Source organism: Cavia porcellus, unplaced genomic scaffold (assembly GCF_034190915.1).
Source record: "Cavia porcellus strain 051 isolate PalLab524CR breed Dunkin Hartley unplaced genomic scaffold, mCavPor4.1 scaffold_8, whole genome shotgun sequence".
Taxonomy (NCBI): Eukaryota; Metazoa; Chordata; class Mammalia; order Rodentia; family Caviidae; genus Cavia; species Cavia porcellus.
Window position 1 is genome coordinate 39909552 of NW_026947491.1, and position 19227 is coordinate 39928778.

The window sequence follows — 19227 nt, forward strand, 5'->3', positions numbered from 1 at the left end:
AGATTCTTTATTCTAATAGCTTTATATTCTGTTCTTGTGCTGAATTTCTGGCATCTTGGTTATTATATGTCTGGGTGTAGATTTAGTTTAGTTATGGCTACCTGGAGGTCTTTCTGTATGCCTGACTTTATCTATGTGCCGCATCCTTTTCCCATGCTTGGGAAGTTTTCTGCTATTTAAGTTATTTTTCTTTGCATCATCTTGCAACCATTGAAATGTTATTTCCTGGTTCCTTATTGTTTTTAAGAGATCTTTCCTTTTGGGTTCATAATTATTGATTTCCTATTATCTTGTTTCAAAGCCCTCTATTGCTTTTGTTGTTTTGTTTTGATTTTATTCTGTTTTGTTTTGTTTTTTGTTTGATTTTATTATGTCTGATGGTACAGGTAGCTACTTTAAAGATAACAAGGGCATTATGTTAGCCATGATTGATTTCCCTTTATCTTGTTTTGAAGTCCTGCACCACATTCATTGTTTAGTTTTGATTGACTCTATTCTGTGTTATTTCATTTGGCTTTATTCTCTTCAAAATAAAAAAAATTTAAAATGGAGCTCAAAGTGAGACAGTACAAGGAGCACTCCTGGATTCTAGCGTCTCAAGACCAATGCTCATTCAGTGTCACCAGCCTGGTACTCATACAGAAATCTAGAAGCCAGAGAAGCCCCAACCTGGGGCTGAATGACCAAAGTCCTACCAGGCTGAAGCAAGCTTTTCAGAAAAAAATCAAATTACAATTTTTTTTTTTATTTTGAAGGTAGTAAAATACAGCAGAACAAGACATAACAAAGCCAATTGAGACAATGCAGTGAAATTGGTATAGAATGTCACAGCAGGTTACTGGGATAACAGTAATAGTGTGATAGTATATCTCATTATCTTCACAATAGTTGTGCTTTCATCAGGTATAGCAAAATCAAACAATACAGAACATCATAAAACCTATCAAAACAGAATATTGAATAGAGCAATACAATTAATCAGAACAAAACAAAACAGTGATAACAATATTTGCCTTCAAAGAGATGGTAGAAGGAAACCCCCATATTTGCTATATTGCATACGGTCATCCTCCCAAGAGATGCTCAGACCTCTGGCTCCCATTTGCTAATTGGGGGTGGGAGAAGAAAGGAATGCTTGATTCTCAGCCCACCTGCCAGTATGCTTATAACTGCTTACCAGAAAGGTGAGCGGGTTCCTTTGTTGCCCAGATCCCTAAGTTCCAACATGACATGGATCTCAGGAGACATTGGCTGGCTGGTTCTCTCCTTGGGTCACTCCCAAATTACAAATTTTAACTAATTAATACATGTACTTTTGGTTTCCAATTTGAGTTAATTAATTGGAATATATATATATATATATATATATTTCTTGTGTATTGCAAATTCTTAAATGACAATTACAGGGTTAATTTGCTCTTTGCTCTCTGTTGGTTTAACATAAAAACATTAATCCAAGGTTACTTAGAGGTTACTTAGAGCAGTTAGTCAAATTTACAAAGTAACAATCTGGAAATAAAAGAATTTAAAAGGACACTTTAAAATCCAAGTGGTGCAGTCAAATTTATTGTAAAACATTTATAGTAATTATTTTTTTTTTGGTCTTTTTTTCATTTTTATCGGTACCAGGGATCGAACTCACGACCGCCTGCTTGTAAGGCAGGTGCTTATGCCGCTGAGCTAAACCTCCAGCCCTCGTCAGTTCTTTTTTTTTTTTTTTTTTTTTTTTTGGTCTCATTTATAGTAATTATGACAGTAAATTGCACCACACTTGGGCAGAAAGACGAAGGGTCAAAACCTATCTATTAAAATGTGTGCTAAAGAATTTTTTAAAAGCTTGTACTGGAAAATATAGAGTAAAATTTACCCCTCAGAGACTGAGAACTCTATAAAATTGATTGGACATCTTTTAATGTAGGGTAGCCTGCCAAGGGGACAATAGGTAGGGAGATGATTGGAATGGTATATTGAGTGGTAACTGGAAATGAAGGACAACAGCCGGCACATCCAAAACAACTTTTCTACATTGACTTGTGGATGAGTGTGATTCAAACTGAGCCTGCATGACTTCAACCCTGTCTGGCAATGTATTACAAAATCCTTGTGGCTCAAGCTGTGTCCAACATGAGAGATAAAAGACCTACTTCACCAGTAGCTATAAGGGTAAAGATAAAACAGCAGGGGAACAAAAAAAGTAAAATATAGGTTAAATTATTGGGCTCATACATAAGATCCCATGCATATGGGCTAAAGACAAACCCCAGAGCTGACTGTAAGTCAAACACCAGTGATAGTGAAATTAAAGCCAGAGGCAATTCCAGTTAGAGTTCAACAATACCTCCTTTTCCTGGAAGCCATGCAAGGCATTCAAGAACATTTAAAATGGCTCTTAGATCATGGATTTTTAAACAGATGACAGTACTCCTGAAACATCTACTTTTGCCAGGACATAAGCTGGGAATAATACATAGGCCAGTACAAGATTTTCGCGTGCAAATCAGTCTACTGAGGCTATTTACCCAATGGTGCCAAATCCATACACACTGATGAGACTCTCCAACAAGTGCTACCTAATTTAACTGCCTAGACTTAATGGATGCTTTTTTCTCTCTCTGCTTTATATTAGTTAGCCTATCTTAGTATTTCAATGGGAAGATCCTGTTATAGGCATAAAGAAACCACTAATCTGGACTAGGATTTCCCAAGTGTTCAGAAACTCCCCTTACATCTCTGGAAAGGTGCTAGGCAGTGATTGTAAAGATTTCATCACACCAGGAACCACCACTACCAGGACATAGAATCCTGGATCTTTTGTTGGCATACTTGTCAAAACAGTTAGACTCTAACTCTAGGTTGGTTTTTGTGCTTCAGGGCCCTCACTGACACTGCCTTATTTGTGCAGGAAGCTAATGAGTTGACTTTGGGAGAAATCAACAATCCTAATACCACATTCAATTATAACCTTAATAAACCAGGGACGGGGGCACCATTGGCTATTTAACCTGAAGATGACTCAGTATCAGAGGCTTTTATGTACAAATCCTCACATAACTCTAGAGATCATAAACACTCAACTCAGTCACTTTGCTTCCCAGTCAAATGGATTTCCTTCCATTCATGACTGTATAAAAATTGTAGACAAAGTATTCTCAAGCTGAGGAGACCTTACACAGTACCCTGTTGTACACAAAAAGGTTAAGTATTTCACAGACAGGAGTAGTTTTGTATTGGAAGGAGTCCAGCTGGGAAGTATACATGGTAGTGATGATAAATTCTGTGGTAGAGGCACAGCCTCTGCCTACCAGAACCTTACCGTAAAGGCTGAGCTAACTCTTTTGACAAGGGCCCCTTTACTAGTTAAAAACAAAAAAGGTTAACATCTATACTAATTATAAGTATGTCTTTGCCACACTACATGTGCATGGAACTATATACAGGGAGAGAGGAGTTCTGAATCTGGAGGGGAAGATTAACCACAAAAAATTTTTGTCAGCTCCTAGATGCCACATGAACACCAGGAAAAGAGCCTGTTACACACTACAGGGGACATCAATGGACTGGTACAATAGAAGGGAAAAAACAGAAAAAAAATAGGCCTCTACAGCAGCCCCACAATCCAAAAGAAGGGTCCTGGCCTTGCCCCTCATCCCAGAATCCCTACTCCTAGAAATCCCAAACCATACTTCAATTAAACAGACACAGTTTAACTGGGAGCCAGGGGCTTATATCAAGAAAAGATAAATATTCTCTTGATGGGAGACTGGTTATCCCTAAAATGATGACCCCTAAGTTTGTGAGGCAATTCCATCAAGGGTCTCACATGGAAAAAGGATACTAGAGATGTCACTAAGTCATTATTACTGCATATCAGAGCTTACCACCATCACTTTTGCTGTTTGCAAACAATGCTTAATCTGTATACAGAAAACCCAAACCAAAGGCCACAGGTCCCATGGTATCTAAGACGCATGTGCCACTGCTTATAAAAACTTGCTTGTAGACTTCAATGAACTGCCCCAACCAGGAGGTTATTTGTAAATGTTAGTGCCAGTTTTCACTTTGCCAGAATGTGTTGAAGCTCTCCCCACCCATAGAAAAGACACTAAAAGTGAGAAAGTTGCTGTTAAAGGATATCATCTCAAGTTTCAGATTGCCCCTAATTTTGGGAATCAGACAATGGACAAACATTTGTGGATGAGATAGTCTAGAATTTCACAAGGATGTTAAAAGTAAAATAAAAATTACAGACAGCCTCTTGTCCTGTGATTACATATTTGATGGGCTTAACAAAGGATACCCTAATAGCCTATGTTCCAAGCCTCTCCAGAAGACTGTATTTCCTTTTTGTTTTGATATGGGGGGGTACCAACTAGTCCCTTTTCATAGTTCACACAGTTTTGTTTTGATTGATTGTTTGTTTTTTTGTTTTAGTTACACAGTTTTATTGGGTGATGTCTGTGATCTCTTTCCCAAGACAGACTGCACATAACATGACTACAGATAGGTTGAGGTATGCTGCCTGCCATGCTTCAAAATATAAGGAAATGGCCCTTCTGTGGTTTGGGGAAACATTGATTCTATTAAGAAATCCATTAACCCCTGCTTTATTTTATTCCTGTATGAACCTTAAACCAGGTTTTCTGGGAAGAAGATCAGAGGTCATAGCTGACATAAGGTTGATATTTTTCCTGGGTCACAAACTGAGTAACCAGCTGGCTTGGTTATTAGTGCCAGTTCCCTAGTCGGGGCATCAGCTTTATAATAACTGGTGGAAAAATGCACCACCACTCAAACTGATGGCTCATACTAGATACCAACCTCTGCCTAATGGAGAACTGCCACTCTGAGATAAAAGATGTTGAGAGTGATGTTCTCTATTAAAAGTTCGCTTATAGAAAGCATCAAAAAGGGGAATAAAGCAGACCTCAGAGAGACACAGCCTCTGTCCCTCTGTAAAATCCCAGCTCCAGGCAAGTAACCCCTCCAATAATCCCTCTCTCAGGAATGAGAATTTTCACTTTCTCACCATAGTCCTGTACTTTTCTGCTACTGGAGACACTTCAAGCAGTACTTTCCTGAGAATCTCTTCCCTTAGAGGGACAATACTGGGTACCATGACCGATAAAACTAACAAATGGATTACAAACGAGCTTTGCAGCATCCTGACATCCTGAGATGCACAGGATATGTCTTCTTTTCAAGCTTAAAACAGGGTTATCGGCTAGGATAAATAGCTGCCTTCATTCTGCTTCTGCCTCTCTACTTCCTCGACATTACAAATTGTGTAAAAGAAGACCTTTCCTTGGTTTGGGGCCCAGCACGAGTTTGAATATTTCCAGTGGCTGGGATAGTGCACCATTAAAGAATCATTTTGAAAATCCCTTCTCTTGGAAATTCTGCAGCAGGAGCTTTAAAATCAAAACCAGGTGTTGAATCGCATAGCTTCCCCTTAATACTGCTGAAGATAGATGCAGGGGTAACGAAGTACACAAACATATGCCCATGGTACCTCTACTGACACTTGGGCACAGTCAAATGCATCATGACTGCACTTCAAATTTTAGGTCTCTACTATTCTGCTTCACATTTTCATATGAGGGATCACCAGATCTGATCCACCATCACTCAGGCCCTGCCTGCCTCCACACACTATACCAATAGTCCTATTTTGCTGTGAGTCTCCCACACTGGCTCAGTGCCTCTTTGGAAGCTACTCCTCTGAAGAGTGTAGTTGTGAGTAAAACAGGGCCTTGGTCCCTTCTGTACTTAGTCAATCATATTAAGATATTGGGGGTTGTATACATACACCATCATCCAAAAGAAGCAGGTCCCTCAAGTAAGACTCTCTCCTCTCTCTCTTCTTGTTCTTCTTCTTCTTCTTCTTTCTTTCTTTCTTTCTTTTTTTCTTTCTTTCTTTCTTCTTAACTTAGAAAACTACTTTTGTGCCCTCTACAGTTTTAGATCCATTATGATTCATCAGTCTTTGGTGATCTTCCTAGTCAAAGACTTTTAAAATCAAAACAAATATTTTGCTCTCTTTTGAGACCTTATCTCTTTAGGATAAAACTTTTTTCAGACTTTATTTTAAAAGTCAAAGTGAAAGATAAAGTCTTCTTTTGTGCTCACTCTTGCCAATCTCTCAGCAGCAATAGATATCTAATGCAGTAAAAAAGAGAACAATAAAGCAGGAAAAACTCCAGAAATTAAATTTAAAATTTCTCAATATGAGACTTTTATTTTACTATTATCATATGAATTAAACAGAGCCTGAACTGAGGCTGATACTGGACAAGCAACAGTCCTAGGTCTGTGAAGTCACAGCTGAGGTCACAGAGTGCTGGGGCAGGAAGGTAATAACGGGGCAGGACTGCTGTGATATGGGCTTAGTGAGAGGAAAGTGTTAGAGGGTCAGGAACTGACCACAGTGTGATTTGAGTATCCCAGCCAGGTAAGCTGACTTGGTTCCTAACTGGAATTTATAAGTGGGAAAGGGTGGAATGGGAAAAGTGGTAGAGAAACTTCTCAAAGGAACAATTTGTCTCAACTTGGTCACTACGTCAGCCTTTCAGTCATTGGTGCTTTTGACAGTATCAGCTACAAGGGTTTCCAAGCTCCTTTACAAGGCTAGAGCTGAATGATCTCCAGCCTATAGTCCTATCCTTAGTAGACTGTGAATATATTGACTGTGAAGTGGGATGGGGTGTGGATCTATTATCTTTAATTCAGTATCCTTTACTTCATACTTCTGCCTCGGGGTCCAATGGGGAAAGTTGTTGACCAGAGGCTCCTGGACTCTGAGGCAAGAGTATGAAGTAATGAACACTGAGTTGAAGATCAGATATATGTTTGCTTAAGTTATTAAGGAGATTTTACTTAGAACAAATCCTCTTACCCCCATCTTTCTTTATACATATGTATACACATATAATACAACACACACACACACACACACACACACACACACACACAGAGAGAGAGAGAGACCCATTCAAAACACAGATGCTTTCTGAATGACAAAAACCCAGCCAGAACTGCTTGTCCACTGGGTAAGTGCTTTTGTTTTCTATCTCCCCTTGTTTATTCTAGGACCTGGAGCTATTTCCATCTTTAGTTCCAGAGTCCTTGGTTTTGTGCAAGAACAAATGGAAAAGCATCCTCACCAGAATCACGAACAAAAGACAAGCATGACATCCATACAGCGGAAAAAGTAAGTGGGGTTAATAATGACATTCAAGAAACCATATACTGGGTATTTTCTGCAGCAGAACTATGGTCCCCTGTCTCCCTGCTCTTCATCTGGCAGTACTTATTCCCAGGTGGGGTATGTGAAGGAATTTCATGTGTTTCTTCTCTGTTTCTTCAGTGCAGTGAGATAATACTGAGTCTCTGTAACTGTGACTTAAAACACAACATCAATTACAATTCTTCTAGGAATTAGTTGACTGATACATCCCAAGAACACTTACTCATTTTAGAGCAAATATAAATTAAAACCAGCTGTCTAAAACCATAGCTCATTGAATCAGGGTTGTAAAAACAGCCAGAAACAATTACCTGAGGCTAATTATGAGCTCCAGAAGTATTAGCCATTGTCAAGAAAAAAGAGAATTTCTGTGAGCTTACAGGTCAAGAAAGCTTCAGAAAGTAATTGGAATTTGTATTAAGCCTCCAAAGTATGCAGCAGATGTTCTGACATAAGGGTTTTAGGAATTAGGAAAGACAAAGTTTAAAGTTTTTTCTAAATTTCTTGGCTACCTCTCATTACTTAAATGCTCAGAATGGTTAACTGGGCCTTGAGTCTAAGAACCAGTAAGGAACTGAGAACTCGGACGCATGGGAAACAATAGGAACCTGCTTTAAAAATATGCATTGTCTCCTAGACAGCTGCAGGACTCTGAAAGAGAAACAGTAAATACTGGAATCTTATAGTTCTATGTGAAAAGGCACCATAAACTACACCACAGCCCCCAACTTCTTTGCTGATTAACAGGTGGTTTTTAAAGTATAAGTAGGAAAGATTGTACAAATAACACTAAAACTAATAATGTTAAAATTAACTTAGTTATAAAGACTTTCATATAACCCTCCCCTGAAAGCCTCTGGATAAAAACTATTCCTTTTGTTTTAGAAAAAAGGAAACATTCATACAGGCAAAAAGCCTTGCTGAAACTCCTATAATGGGAACAACTTGAGGCTGAAATTCAAATCTTTCTATCCCTAAAATTCCAAATTCTTACCAAAATGTAGTCTTCCAGCAACTCAGCTATACAACAATGGGGGCACAATAGCATGGTTTTGTTTTGGGGTAGGGGTGTTTGTTTGTTTGTTTGTTTGTTTTTGTATTTTGAGTATTTCAAAGTAGATTGAAATCTATCCCACCTGAAATGAAATACAAACTTTCCTATTATGGTTACTAAGTTTATCACAGCCTTGGTTTGTAGACACCTTAGCCTCTTAAGGTAATAACCTATCCTTCCTTCAGTTTTTTCCCAATCCCCTGACTTCCTTTGGCCTGAGACCTCTGCACAGTCTACATCTGGCCAGGCAATCCAGGCTGGGTTTCTTCAGGATCCACTAGCATGGATCTTTTCTCCTCCTTCCTGTCACCACATACACACATAATACACATACGACACACACACCGATGCCCCATGTGACCCATTTTAATTCCTCCCCTTTCTTCTAGTGTTCTCCCTAGCCAGTATCCAACTACTCTGTCCCCCAGATGATTTCACACTGATTCTCATAGTATTTGGAAATAAGAGCTTCTTTGTACTATGCAGAATAAACAAGATATTTCACCTGCTTCTTGAGAATTCCATCCCATCAAGAGGTCATGAGAATACTTTGTAGGAACAAAAAAGAAGCAGTTTGATCATTGGATATACTCTATCCCCACAACAGGAATCGGTAGTTTGACAGGCCAGCCAGAATGAAGGTAGGAAGTAGATACAACTAGACAGGCAAGAGAATGGTACAGTTTCATGATCGTGACCATCACTTTCACCCCCTTTTGTTTTTGTACCAGGAATCACACGCAAGACCTCACACTTGACAGGCAAGTGCTGTGTTGCTGAGCTCTATCCTTTATGCTTTCAAATTTCCAAAGTTCTATCGTAATAGTCAATATATTAGGAAAATAAAGCTACAAGTCCTCGAATAGGAAAGATGGAATCCTGGCTATTTTTCCTGAAACTTTAGTATAGAAATCTCAAGAATTCCTGACAAGATTGTAAAGTTAATTTGGGGGAAGTGTTTAGCTATCTGCTCTTCAACACATTTCTATCATCCTTTTTTCCAGCACCTCCAAGGAAGATGCAGTGATACTGCAGGTGGGTTAAATATCCAAACACATCTCGTTCCTTTGGGAGTCTTGGTTCCTGGAGCTAGAGATGAGCCTGAGACAGGAAGGCACAGAGGGTTTGGGCTTTGTGGTTAAGGGTGTTTGACCAGCTGGTAGGTCATTGTGTACCAACACCAGCTCCAATTCCAAAGCCACTTTTATATCAGATGATTATAGAGTCAGGAAAGCTCTGTGAGTATTGATAAAGAGGTAAACATATAGTTTCATTCGTACCTGTCCCTCAAGCTAGATGAAGAGATAAGTAGGAGATATGCGCTAAAAGTGACCCAGAGTAGGACTGAAAGAGACTTTGGGCTTTGTGAAAAATAGAGCGGCTTCAAGGTCCATCTCAATGTGTCTTTTGTTCCACCATTTCCTCAGTGTCAAATTAGATTATCAGAGTTAGTTTAAAATTCGCAGGATTTCTGTCTTATTTCAACAGAAAAGACAAGAAACAATCACCAAAACTCTGTGGGACCAGGTGAGTAGAGAGGGATTTTTTTTATGTACAATGGTGATATGTGAAAGAAAGTTTAAGAGTAGATTCTTTCCCTTCCCTGGAGCAGCTTGCTGGTTGATGGTGAAAGATTGCTATCCTGCCTCCCATCCTGTTCTATTACCCATTTAGTCCCAGGCCTTAGAACATCATGTCCCTGTATCTCTGCAGCATATCTGACACCCAACTACTTGAGGCTATCTTGAATCTTGTTTGTTTGAAGTCTGCTTTAATAAAGACTTCACAGTTTTCAGTGACTGCCACAGACTTGAAAGCACAGACCCGTCTTTCTCACAGGTTCAGTGTGATAGCTGTGCTGTGATCCCTACAGTTAAGTCTGAAATGTCTATGCTTTTCTAAGCCATGTTGTCAATTATTCACCACCTCTGTGAAAGTTTAGATTAAAACTCAGCCTGGAGGAGAAAGTTCCAGGTGAACTCCAGTTCTATTTTAATTTCTTTCTCCTCCACACTCTATGAAGCAGTCAGATGGAACTCCTGGGGGGAAAATCTTCAAAGTAAGGATGTTTTTAGAACAAAAAGTACGACTTGTCTGTGCAGCAAAAGAATTTATCATTCTGGGGATACTGGCCACTTTTTACTACAAAAGTGTGAGAAAAAAACAGCACATTATGGATCTGAACTTTGGATATAAAGAATTGTTTCTCTTGTGTTAAGAAAAAAGACTTTATTCTACTTCAAGGGACTTTTGCTTTAGGAACTAGATGAAATCATTTAAATTGGTTTAAAAAGATCCAGTCAAAAAATATCTTCCTGGATGGAAGACAGTTGACTCATATGTTGCATAATGAATGACTTAATTGAATCCTATGATGACAGTATTTGAGGCCTTGAAAATTATAAGTTTAATATGCAAATAGACTCATTTAGTTATCAATAGGAACCTATTGCCTCAGTCTTTCAAGAAAACCAATGCCATGAGCATTAAGCCTCAGGATCTATATTTTTAAAATTTTTTTATTTTAAAGAGATTAAGATAAAAGAGGACATAACAAAGCAGATCAGAACAGATCAATTTAACCAACACAGTATTTCACCACAAGACAATCTGATATAAGAGTAGCTACCATAATGTATCTTTCCTTGAAATAGTTGAGCATACCTTCATACACAATAATATATAAGACATAACAAAATAATATAAAACCATTAAAGGGAATAAAAATATTACAAAGCATTCAGAACCAAATAACAGAAAATAAACAATGGTTACTACATTACCTCATTGTCCATAAAAAATTTGTTTATACTACCGCACATAATAAAATCCAATAAGATAGAACATGATAGAACCAATGGAAACAGAAGAACAAAAGTATGGTAGGACTTCAAAACAAGATGATATTAAATCAGCATTGGATGGATATTGTTTTCTTCAAAATAGCTGTTCATACCATCACAGATAATAAAATCAAGCAACCCAGGATAAAATCATTCCAACTAACAAATGGCTTCAAAGCAATATAACAGGAAATCATGATTGCCATAAAATTTTATGTATGCTTACCAATTCTTACACTAGAGAGACTTTACGGTATTAATACATATGAGTTTGATTTATTTTGCTGAGGAGTATGATCTCAAGTTGTGTCTGTTTATTTATAAATATCTCAGGGTGATCATTCTTTATAGCTGAGTAGTACTCCATTGTATAAAAATACCACAACTTTTTATCCATTCTTCAGTTGTTGGACACTTAGGTTGTTTCTAGTATCTGGCTATTACAACTTGTACTGCTATAAACACAGGTGCACATATATCACTACAGTATGATGTTTTCAGTTCTTTTGAGAATATGCCTTGAAGCGGAATACCTAGACCTTCCAATCCCAGGTTTGGAGAAACCTGCAGACTGACCTCCATAATGGCTACACTAGTCTACACTCCCAACAACAGTGCAGGAGAGTTCCTTTTTCCCTGTAGCCTCTCCAGCATTTGTTGTTGGGAGATTTCTGATCCTGGCCATTCTTTCTGGAGTGAGATAGAATCTCAGTGTGGCTTTAATCTGCATTTCTGTAATGACTAATGATGGTGAACATTTTTTCATGTATTTATTTGCCATTTGTATTTCTTCATCTGAGAACTGCATATTCATCTTAGATGCCCATTTTTGGATTGGGTCTTTTGATTTCAGAGGTCTGATTTTTTTAATTCTTTATGTGTTTTAGAGAGAAGACCTTTGTCTGAGGGATAGTTCACTAAGATTTTTTTTCCAGTTTGTGGGTTTTCTTTTCACTATACTGGAGATTTTTTTTTTATTAGTACCAGGGATCGAACTCATGACCACACACTTGCAAGGCAGGCACTTATGCCGCTGAGCTAAATCCCCAGCCCTGGAGATTTCTTTTGACATGCAGAAACTTTTTAATAAAATATGATCCCAGTTATTGATTCTCAGAAGTATTTCCCGTGTGGTTTGATTCCTATTCATGAATTTTATACCTACCCCTATATTTTCAAGATATTTACCCAAATTGTCTTCCAAAAAATTTAGTGTTTCTGTTTTAATATTCAGATTTTTTATCTACTTAGATTTTAATTTAGTACATGGTGATAGGCATGGGGTCTAGTTTTAGTTTTCAGCATAGAGAGCCAGTTTTTCTAGCACCATTTATTAAAGAGACTGCTGTTCTTCTAGTAAACATGTTTGGCCCCTTTATCAAAGATAAGGTGGCTGAGTGTGTTTGTAGTTGTGGTTGTATCTTCTAATCTATTCCATTGATCTTCAGATCTGTTTTTATTCCAGGATCGTGTTGATTTTATTACAGTTGACTTGTAGCATAACCTCAAGTCAGGGATTGTGATGCATCCTGCTTTGCCTTCGCTGTCCCAGAATTGCCTTTGCTATTTTAAGTCTCTTTTGGCTCCAGATGAATTTTAGCAGTGATTTCTGTAGATTTATGAGATATGTTGATGGTATTTTCATTGGGATTGCTTTGAATCTGTATAACAGTTTTGGGAGAATGGCCATTTTCACAATATTTATTTTTCCTATTATGAACAAGGGATGTCTTTCCATTTTCTGAGATCTCTTCAATTTCTTTTTTCAGGGCATTATAATTTTCCCTGTATAGATCTTTTACTTCTTTTGTGAGATTAATTCCTAAATATTTCTCTCTTTTTTTGGATGCTAGTATGAAGGGTGTGGCTACTTTTATTTCTCAGTGATTTTGTTGTTAGTGTATAAGAATGCTATTGATTTTTGAGTATTGATTTTTTATCGAGCTACATTGCTGAATTTATTTATTATATATAGGAGTCTTTCAATGGAGTTTTGGGGGTCTTCTATGTAGAGTATCATGTCATCCACAAATAATGATAATTTAACTTCTTCTTTTCCTATCTTTACCCCTTTTATTTCTCTCTCTTGTTTAATTGCTCTGGCTAGTATTTCCAGTGCTATGTTGAATAGGAGCAGTGATGAGGGACATCTTTGTCTTGTGCCTGATTTTAAGGTAAAGGCCTTCCGTTTTTACCCAGTTAATATGATGCTGGCTGTTGGTTTGTCATGGATGGCCTTAATCATATTGAGGTAAAGATAATCTATTCCAATTTTCTGTAAGGTTCTTATCATGAATGAATGTTGTACCTTATCAAAAGCTTTTTCTGCATCTATAGAAATGATCATGTGATTCTTACTGTTGGCTCTATTGATATGGTGGATTACATTTATTGATTTATGCATGTAGAACCATCTCTGAATGCCTGGAATGAATCCTACTTGGTCATAGTATACAATCTTCTTGATGATTTGCTGCATCCTGTTAGCCAATATTTTACTGAGGATTTTTGCATCAGGAAGATTGGCCTGTAGTTCTCCTTTTTGGTTGGGTCTTTTTCAGGTTTTAGTACTAGAGTAATATTTGCTTCCAGGAATGACTTAGGAAGAATTGCTTCCCTTTCCAATTCATTTAAGATTTTGAGGAGTGTCAGCATCAAGCCTTCTTTGTATTCCTTGTAGAATTCCGCAATGAATCCATCTGTGCTTGGGCTCTTCTTTGTAGATCAGGACTTACTATATTTTCAATTTCATTAATAGAAATTGGGTTATTCAGCAGTGTTACATCTTCTTGACCCAGCCTTGGTAGTTCATATGTTTCTAGAAATCTGTCCATTTCTTCTGTGTTATCGAACCTATGAGAGTAGAGGTTTTTGAAACAGGTGAGGATCTTCTGTATTTCCACAGAGTCTTTAGTGATTTCACCTTTTTCATTCCCTATTGCATGAAATTGAGCTTTTTCTTTCCTTTTTTAAAATAAGGTTGATGAGGGGCTTATCAATTTTGTTCATTCTTTCAAAGAACCAACTCTTTGATTCATTGATTCTTTGGATTGTTTTCTTAGTCGCTATTGCATTAATTTCTGCTCTGATTTTTATAATTTTCTCCCTTCTTTTGGTTTTGGGCTTGACTTGCTCTTTTTTTTCTAGATGTTTGAGGTGTAGCATCAGTTTTTTATTTGTATTTGCTCTGTTTTCCTGATGTGGCAACTCAGTGCAATAAATTTTCCTCTGAGGAATGTTTTCATTGCATCCCACACTTTCTGGTAAGTCATATTTGTATTTTCATTTTCTTGTAGTTATTGTTTAATTTCTTCTTTAATTTCTCCTGTAAGCCAATGATTCCTCAGGAGTGTTTTATTCAATTTTCATGTATTTGTGGGGAGGGGTTACAGTTTCTTTTATCATTAATTTCTAGTTTCATGGCACTATGATCTGATAACATGCATGGGATAATTTAAATTCTTTTGCATTTACTTAAATATACTCTGTGGGCTAGTATACGGTCTGTTATAGAGACTGTCACATGTACGGCTGGGAAGAATGTATATTCTGATGCTATTGGATGGAATATTCTATTTATGTCTATCAAGTCCATTTGTTCACAGGTGTGATTCAGTTCTGCTATATCTTTGCTGATTTTCTGTATGGCTGTCTGTCCCCTGAGGTCAATGGTGTATTAAGGTCTCCTGTTATAATTGTGTTATTGCTTATTTGATTTTTCATTTCTATTAATACTTGCTTTGTATAGTTGGCTCTGGAATTTGTGTTCATATATATTTAAGATTATTATCTCTTCCTCTTGAACTTTTCCTCTAAGCAGTATGTAGTAACCTTCTTTATCTCTTTGGGTCATTCTTGGTTTGAACTTCACATTGTCTTCAAACAGAATAGCTACCCTCACTTTTTTCTTTTTTTTTTTGGTTCCTGTTGCATGAAGTATTGTTGTCTATCCTTATCTTTCAGTCTGTGAGTTTCCTTTTGAGTTAGATGGGTTTCTTATAGACAGCATATGCTTAAATGTTGTTTCTTGATCCATTCTGCCAGTCTGTTTGTTTTAATTGTTGAATTGAGACCATTTACATTAATGGTTAATAACTGCTCTGTATTGATTTATTGTTGACATTTTTTCTTTCTAATGTTGAATCTTTAACTTTCCATTCTGTTTGTCTGCCTTGCCTAGTGATTTTTTCCTATGTGTATCTAAACTGTCTTCCAGTATTCTTTGCAGAATTAGCTTGGTGATCATGAAGTTCTTCAGCTGTTGTTTGTCATGAAAATATCTTATTTCTCCAACCATTTTGAAGGTCAGTTTTGCGAGGTACATTAGTCAAGGTTGGAAATCATTTTCCTTTAGGATCTGAAATACTTCACTCCATGCTCTTCTTGACTTCATTGTTTGTGTTGAGAAGTCTGCTGTGATTCTGATGGTTTTTCCTGTATAGGTGATCTGTCTTTTGTCTCTAACAGCTTTTAATATTCTATTCTTACGTTGTATTACTGGGATGGTGATTATTATGTGTCTGGGTGTGGCTTTATTTTAGTTTTGGCTATTTGGATTTCTATATGCTTCCTTAGTCCTAATGTCAGTTTCCTTTCTCATGTTCGGGAAATTTTCAGCTGTTACTTCTGTAAATAGCTTCTTGATATCATTTGTTTTGTCCCTTCTTTTTCATTTATCCCTATCCATCTTACGTTGTTTTTCTTTGCATCATCTTGCAGCTGTTGAATTGTTATTTCCTGACTCCTTGTTATTTTAAAAAGATCTTTCCTTTCCTGTTCACTAGCTGCGATATTGTCTTCGAGGTCTGAAATTCTATCTTCACTTTCGTTGAGGCAGTTTTCACAACTTTCAATGGAATCTTTGATTTCCTGTTTATCTCTTTGAATCTGCTTCATGTATTCTGTTTGTTTCTTACACTGTTCATCTAGGGAGTCTATCTTTTTGTTTTGCTCCTCTAATTTTTTAACTATGTCTTCTTTAGATGTGTTCAGCATCTCTTTTATTACTTTTATCATTTCTTCTTTTACCTGGGAGATTATTTCTAGTTTGAATTCCTTTTAAGCTACCAGAGTTGCTTCTCTATTTTAGTTGCTATTATTTCAGGTATTTCAGGTGTATGGCATTGTCTTAATTACTTTTTACTCATCACTGAGACAAAATACCTGAAGCCCAAAGCTGGGAAAGGAAAGGTTTATTTCTTATAGTTTTTAGAGGTTTCAGTCCACACTCAGTTGGCTCCAAGGCAGGCGGGCCTGGCTGATCGCAGTTCATGGCGACTGCCAACAGCAAGCTCAAACCAGCAAAGAGAAAGACACACCTTCTTCCTGCCATTACATCACATCCTGGCTCCACCCCTATGTGGATGGAGCACTGACACCATCAATCCAAGCACTACACAATGAACCATCACAAGTGAACAATGCAAACTCATGAGGCCTGGGGGACACAAACATAAACCATGACAGGCATATATTTCCTTCTTTGTACATGACTCCTAGGCTTTCTTGGGATGGGCTGGAGGTTTGACATTGCATTTTGGTCTTTCGTTTTGTCATTTTCCTATGTTTCCCTGTTTCAAGTATTGTTCCATGTTTTCCCCTGCACATGTTAGAAATCATCTTCTATGCCCTCAGCTCCCAGGACTGAATGGAGGTTGTTGAGTGTAGTCCAGTCAGACCCACAGGACCTCTTATACCACCTCCAGTGTTCCAGGAAGCTGGGCGGGCTCCTAACCACTGTGAATGATGTTCCAAATCTCTCCCCACGTAAGGACCAATGTGTTGGAACTCATTTCACATGCCCTCGACTCCCCTGATTTAAGAAGTTCCCTGGGCATAATCTAGTCAGGCCACAAAAACCTCTCAAGCCTAATCTAGTGTGGCTGGAAGCTGGGCAGGTTCTTGACCACTGAGAGTGATGTTTTTAAACTTTTCCAGGACCCCGCCAGTGTGCAGGAACTCATCTCAGCATGCAGCCCAAGTCCCTGGATTGAAAGAAGGTCACTGGGCATGGTGCAGGCAGACCCAAAACCTGCAGAGCCCAGTCTAGTGTGGCTGGGAGCTGGGTGGATCCTTGACCACTGGGAGCGATAATCTTAAACTCTATTGGGGCTCGGGATGGTGTGCAGGAACTCACCTCCTCAGGATCTATATTATGTTAAGCCCTGATTTTAAAATTTGATTCCTAAAATGTATTTAAAATAGACTTAAATCCAATGAATGTCTGAATAATATCTCAGATTAAAGTTGATGACTTGTTCTCTTTGAAAAAATGTCCTTGATTTCCCAGATATCTTAAAATGACAAGGTAGCCAATGCTCAAGAGGAAACTGTGTAGTTTATGTTTGAGTGAGTACAGAAGCAAGATATGCTCATCAGGTAGCCAAAACAAAAACTTGGAGGACACAGAACACAGATGTTTACTCAGTTTCTAAGAGAACTTCTCACAGATCTCAATTACTAAAAATCCCAATCTTGATATTTTGGTTACATGTATTATACATTTAAACTCTTGGCAAGAGTTGATAATTAAAGGATAATGAGTCACTTTTGAATTTATAGTACATTTATCACATGGAACCAAGCAGAAAATGACAGTTCACTAAATCAATGACTACAGCTAAAAAAACTTTATAAAAATTATATATAAATATTAGAAAAGGTGCAATTCCTCACAGTCTTTCCTATAAGTTCCTACTAAGCAATATCATACTAAGTGAGTACTGTGGCCAAATTTTTATTCTCTTATTTTCAGCAACTTAAAAGTTTTACAGAAGGAAGTAACCTTAACTATAAGGAATTAGCATTACTATCTCATACTCTAACATTACTGTATTAGTTAAAAGTGAATTTCTTGCATAAAGATCAAAGATTATCCTGCTGAGAACTGAAAATATAACTAACCAGATACAAAGACTTACTGAAAAGTTATAAATTGATAATTGATACACTCTACTCCTTTAACTATTCATTTTTCATATGCACTCTTATAGACAAATTGAAACCCCGAATATCTACATATTGTATTTCCACCAAGTAAAATACAGTTGTCTATTTTAAAGTTATTTCCCTTTTCTCCAACTATTACTGTATCTACCCATGCATATATATATATATATATATATAGTCATTCAGCCTTATAAGAAACTGCCAGAACTTCTTCCAAAGTTGTCTGTATGATTTCATATCCCCTCCAATAACAAATGAGAATTTCAGCTGCTCCATATCCTAACCAACATTCAGTACTGTCCTCCAGTATATCAAAACCTAAATATAACTAAATATTCATTTTAATAACTATGCATAGCTTCAGAGAAAGGACAAATTTTAAAAATTAAGTACAATAGTAGGCCTATTTAGACATTCTGTCAAAACTCAGCCCCCCCTTAAATAAATACTTCACTGTATTTCACTAATTTACCAAATGAAGAAGTGGAAACCAAGAAATATGTGTAGAGTGGAAGTCAATGAGAGTTTATTGCTGGAGATAGAAAGCAATACTCCATACCCAAATAGCTAGATCAAATAACTAGATTCTCATATAAAATCTATTTGATCAAATGAAATCTATAATATTAATTTTTATATATTTTTGTCTTCTTACAGGTGCTGTCAGCTTTTAAGGATATACAAAAGGAGGTAAACTTAAACTTTGATTCTCTAAATTTCCTAGCTCATCATCTTCCTGAATCCCATCTTTATTTCCTACTGAGATGATGACTGAATGAAGCCTTATCTTTATTTATCTTAGTGATTTATTCCTTTAAAAGTATCATTGATATGTCTGTTCAGACAACTAAAGCAAAAAGAACCCTAATAATTCCCTTGAGGAACTCTGATGATCTATAGATACAATTACACTTACCATAATTTCTCTCAGGTATGTAGCTTTTCAAAATGCTGAGAAGTGACCAAATTGAAGGGAGTACACAATCAATATTTTAAAATACTTTGTTGGGTAAGTAAGTTTATTAAATGCAGGAAAGTACAAACTAAAGAGCAAGGCTTCAGAGTAAACAGAAATGATTCTCTTTCTCTGCCCTTACTCTGTACAGATTTCAGTCTCTTCTAAATACTGATCAAATATT

At 37.1% G+C, this 19227-nt stretch overlaps 1 protein-coding gene across 5 annotated transcripts in view; it reads left to right on the forward strand.

Annotated features, from left to right (window-relative positions):
* Positions 1-6334: 6334 nt before the first annotated feature.
* CUNH12orf54 (chromosome unknown C12orf54 homolog) overlaps positions 6335-19227 on the forward strand; it is a 54477-nt gene continuing 41584 nt past the window's right edge. For 3 of the 5 annotated variants that reach the window (XR_010049250.1, XR_010049251.1, XM_063254643.1), the window contains exons 1-6: positions 6335-6448; positions 7087-7207; positions 9029-9058; positions 9302-9332; positions 9786-9824; positions 18746-18778. Coding sequence is in view for 2 of the 5 variants with exons in the window: in XM_063254643.1 (XP_063110713.1) it covers positions 7143-7207; positions 9029-9058; positions 9302-9332; positions 9786-9824; positions 18746-18778 (198 nt within the window). In the remaining 3 variants the exon portion in view is untranslated. The remainder of the gene's footprint in view (positions 6449-7086; positions 7208-9028; positions 9059-9301; positions 9333-9785; positions 9825-18745; positions 18779-19227) is intronic. The other 2 variants (XR_010049252.1, XM_063254644.1) reach the window with 1 other exon arrangement.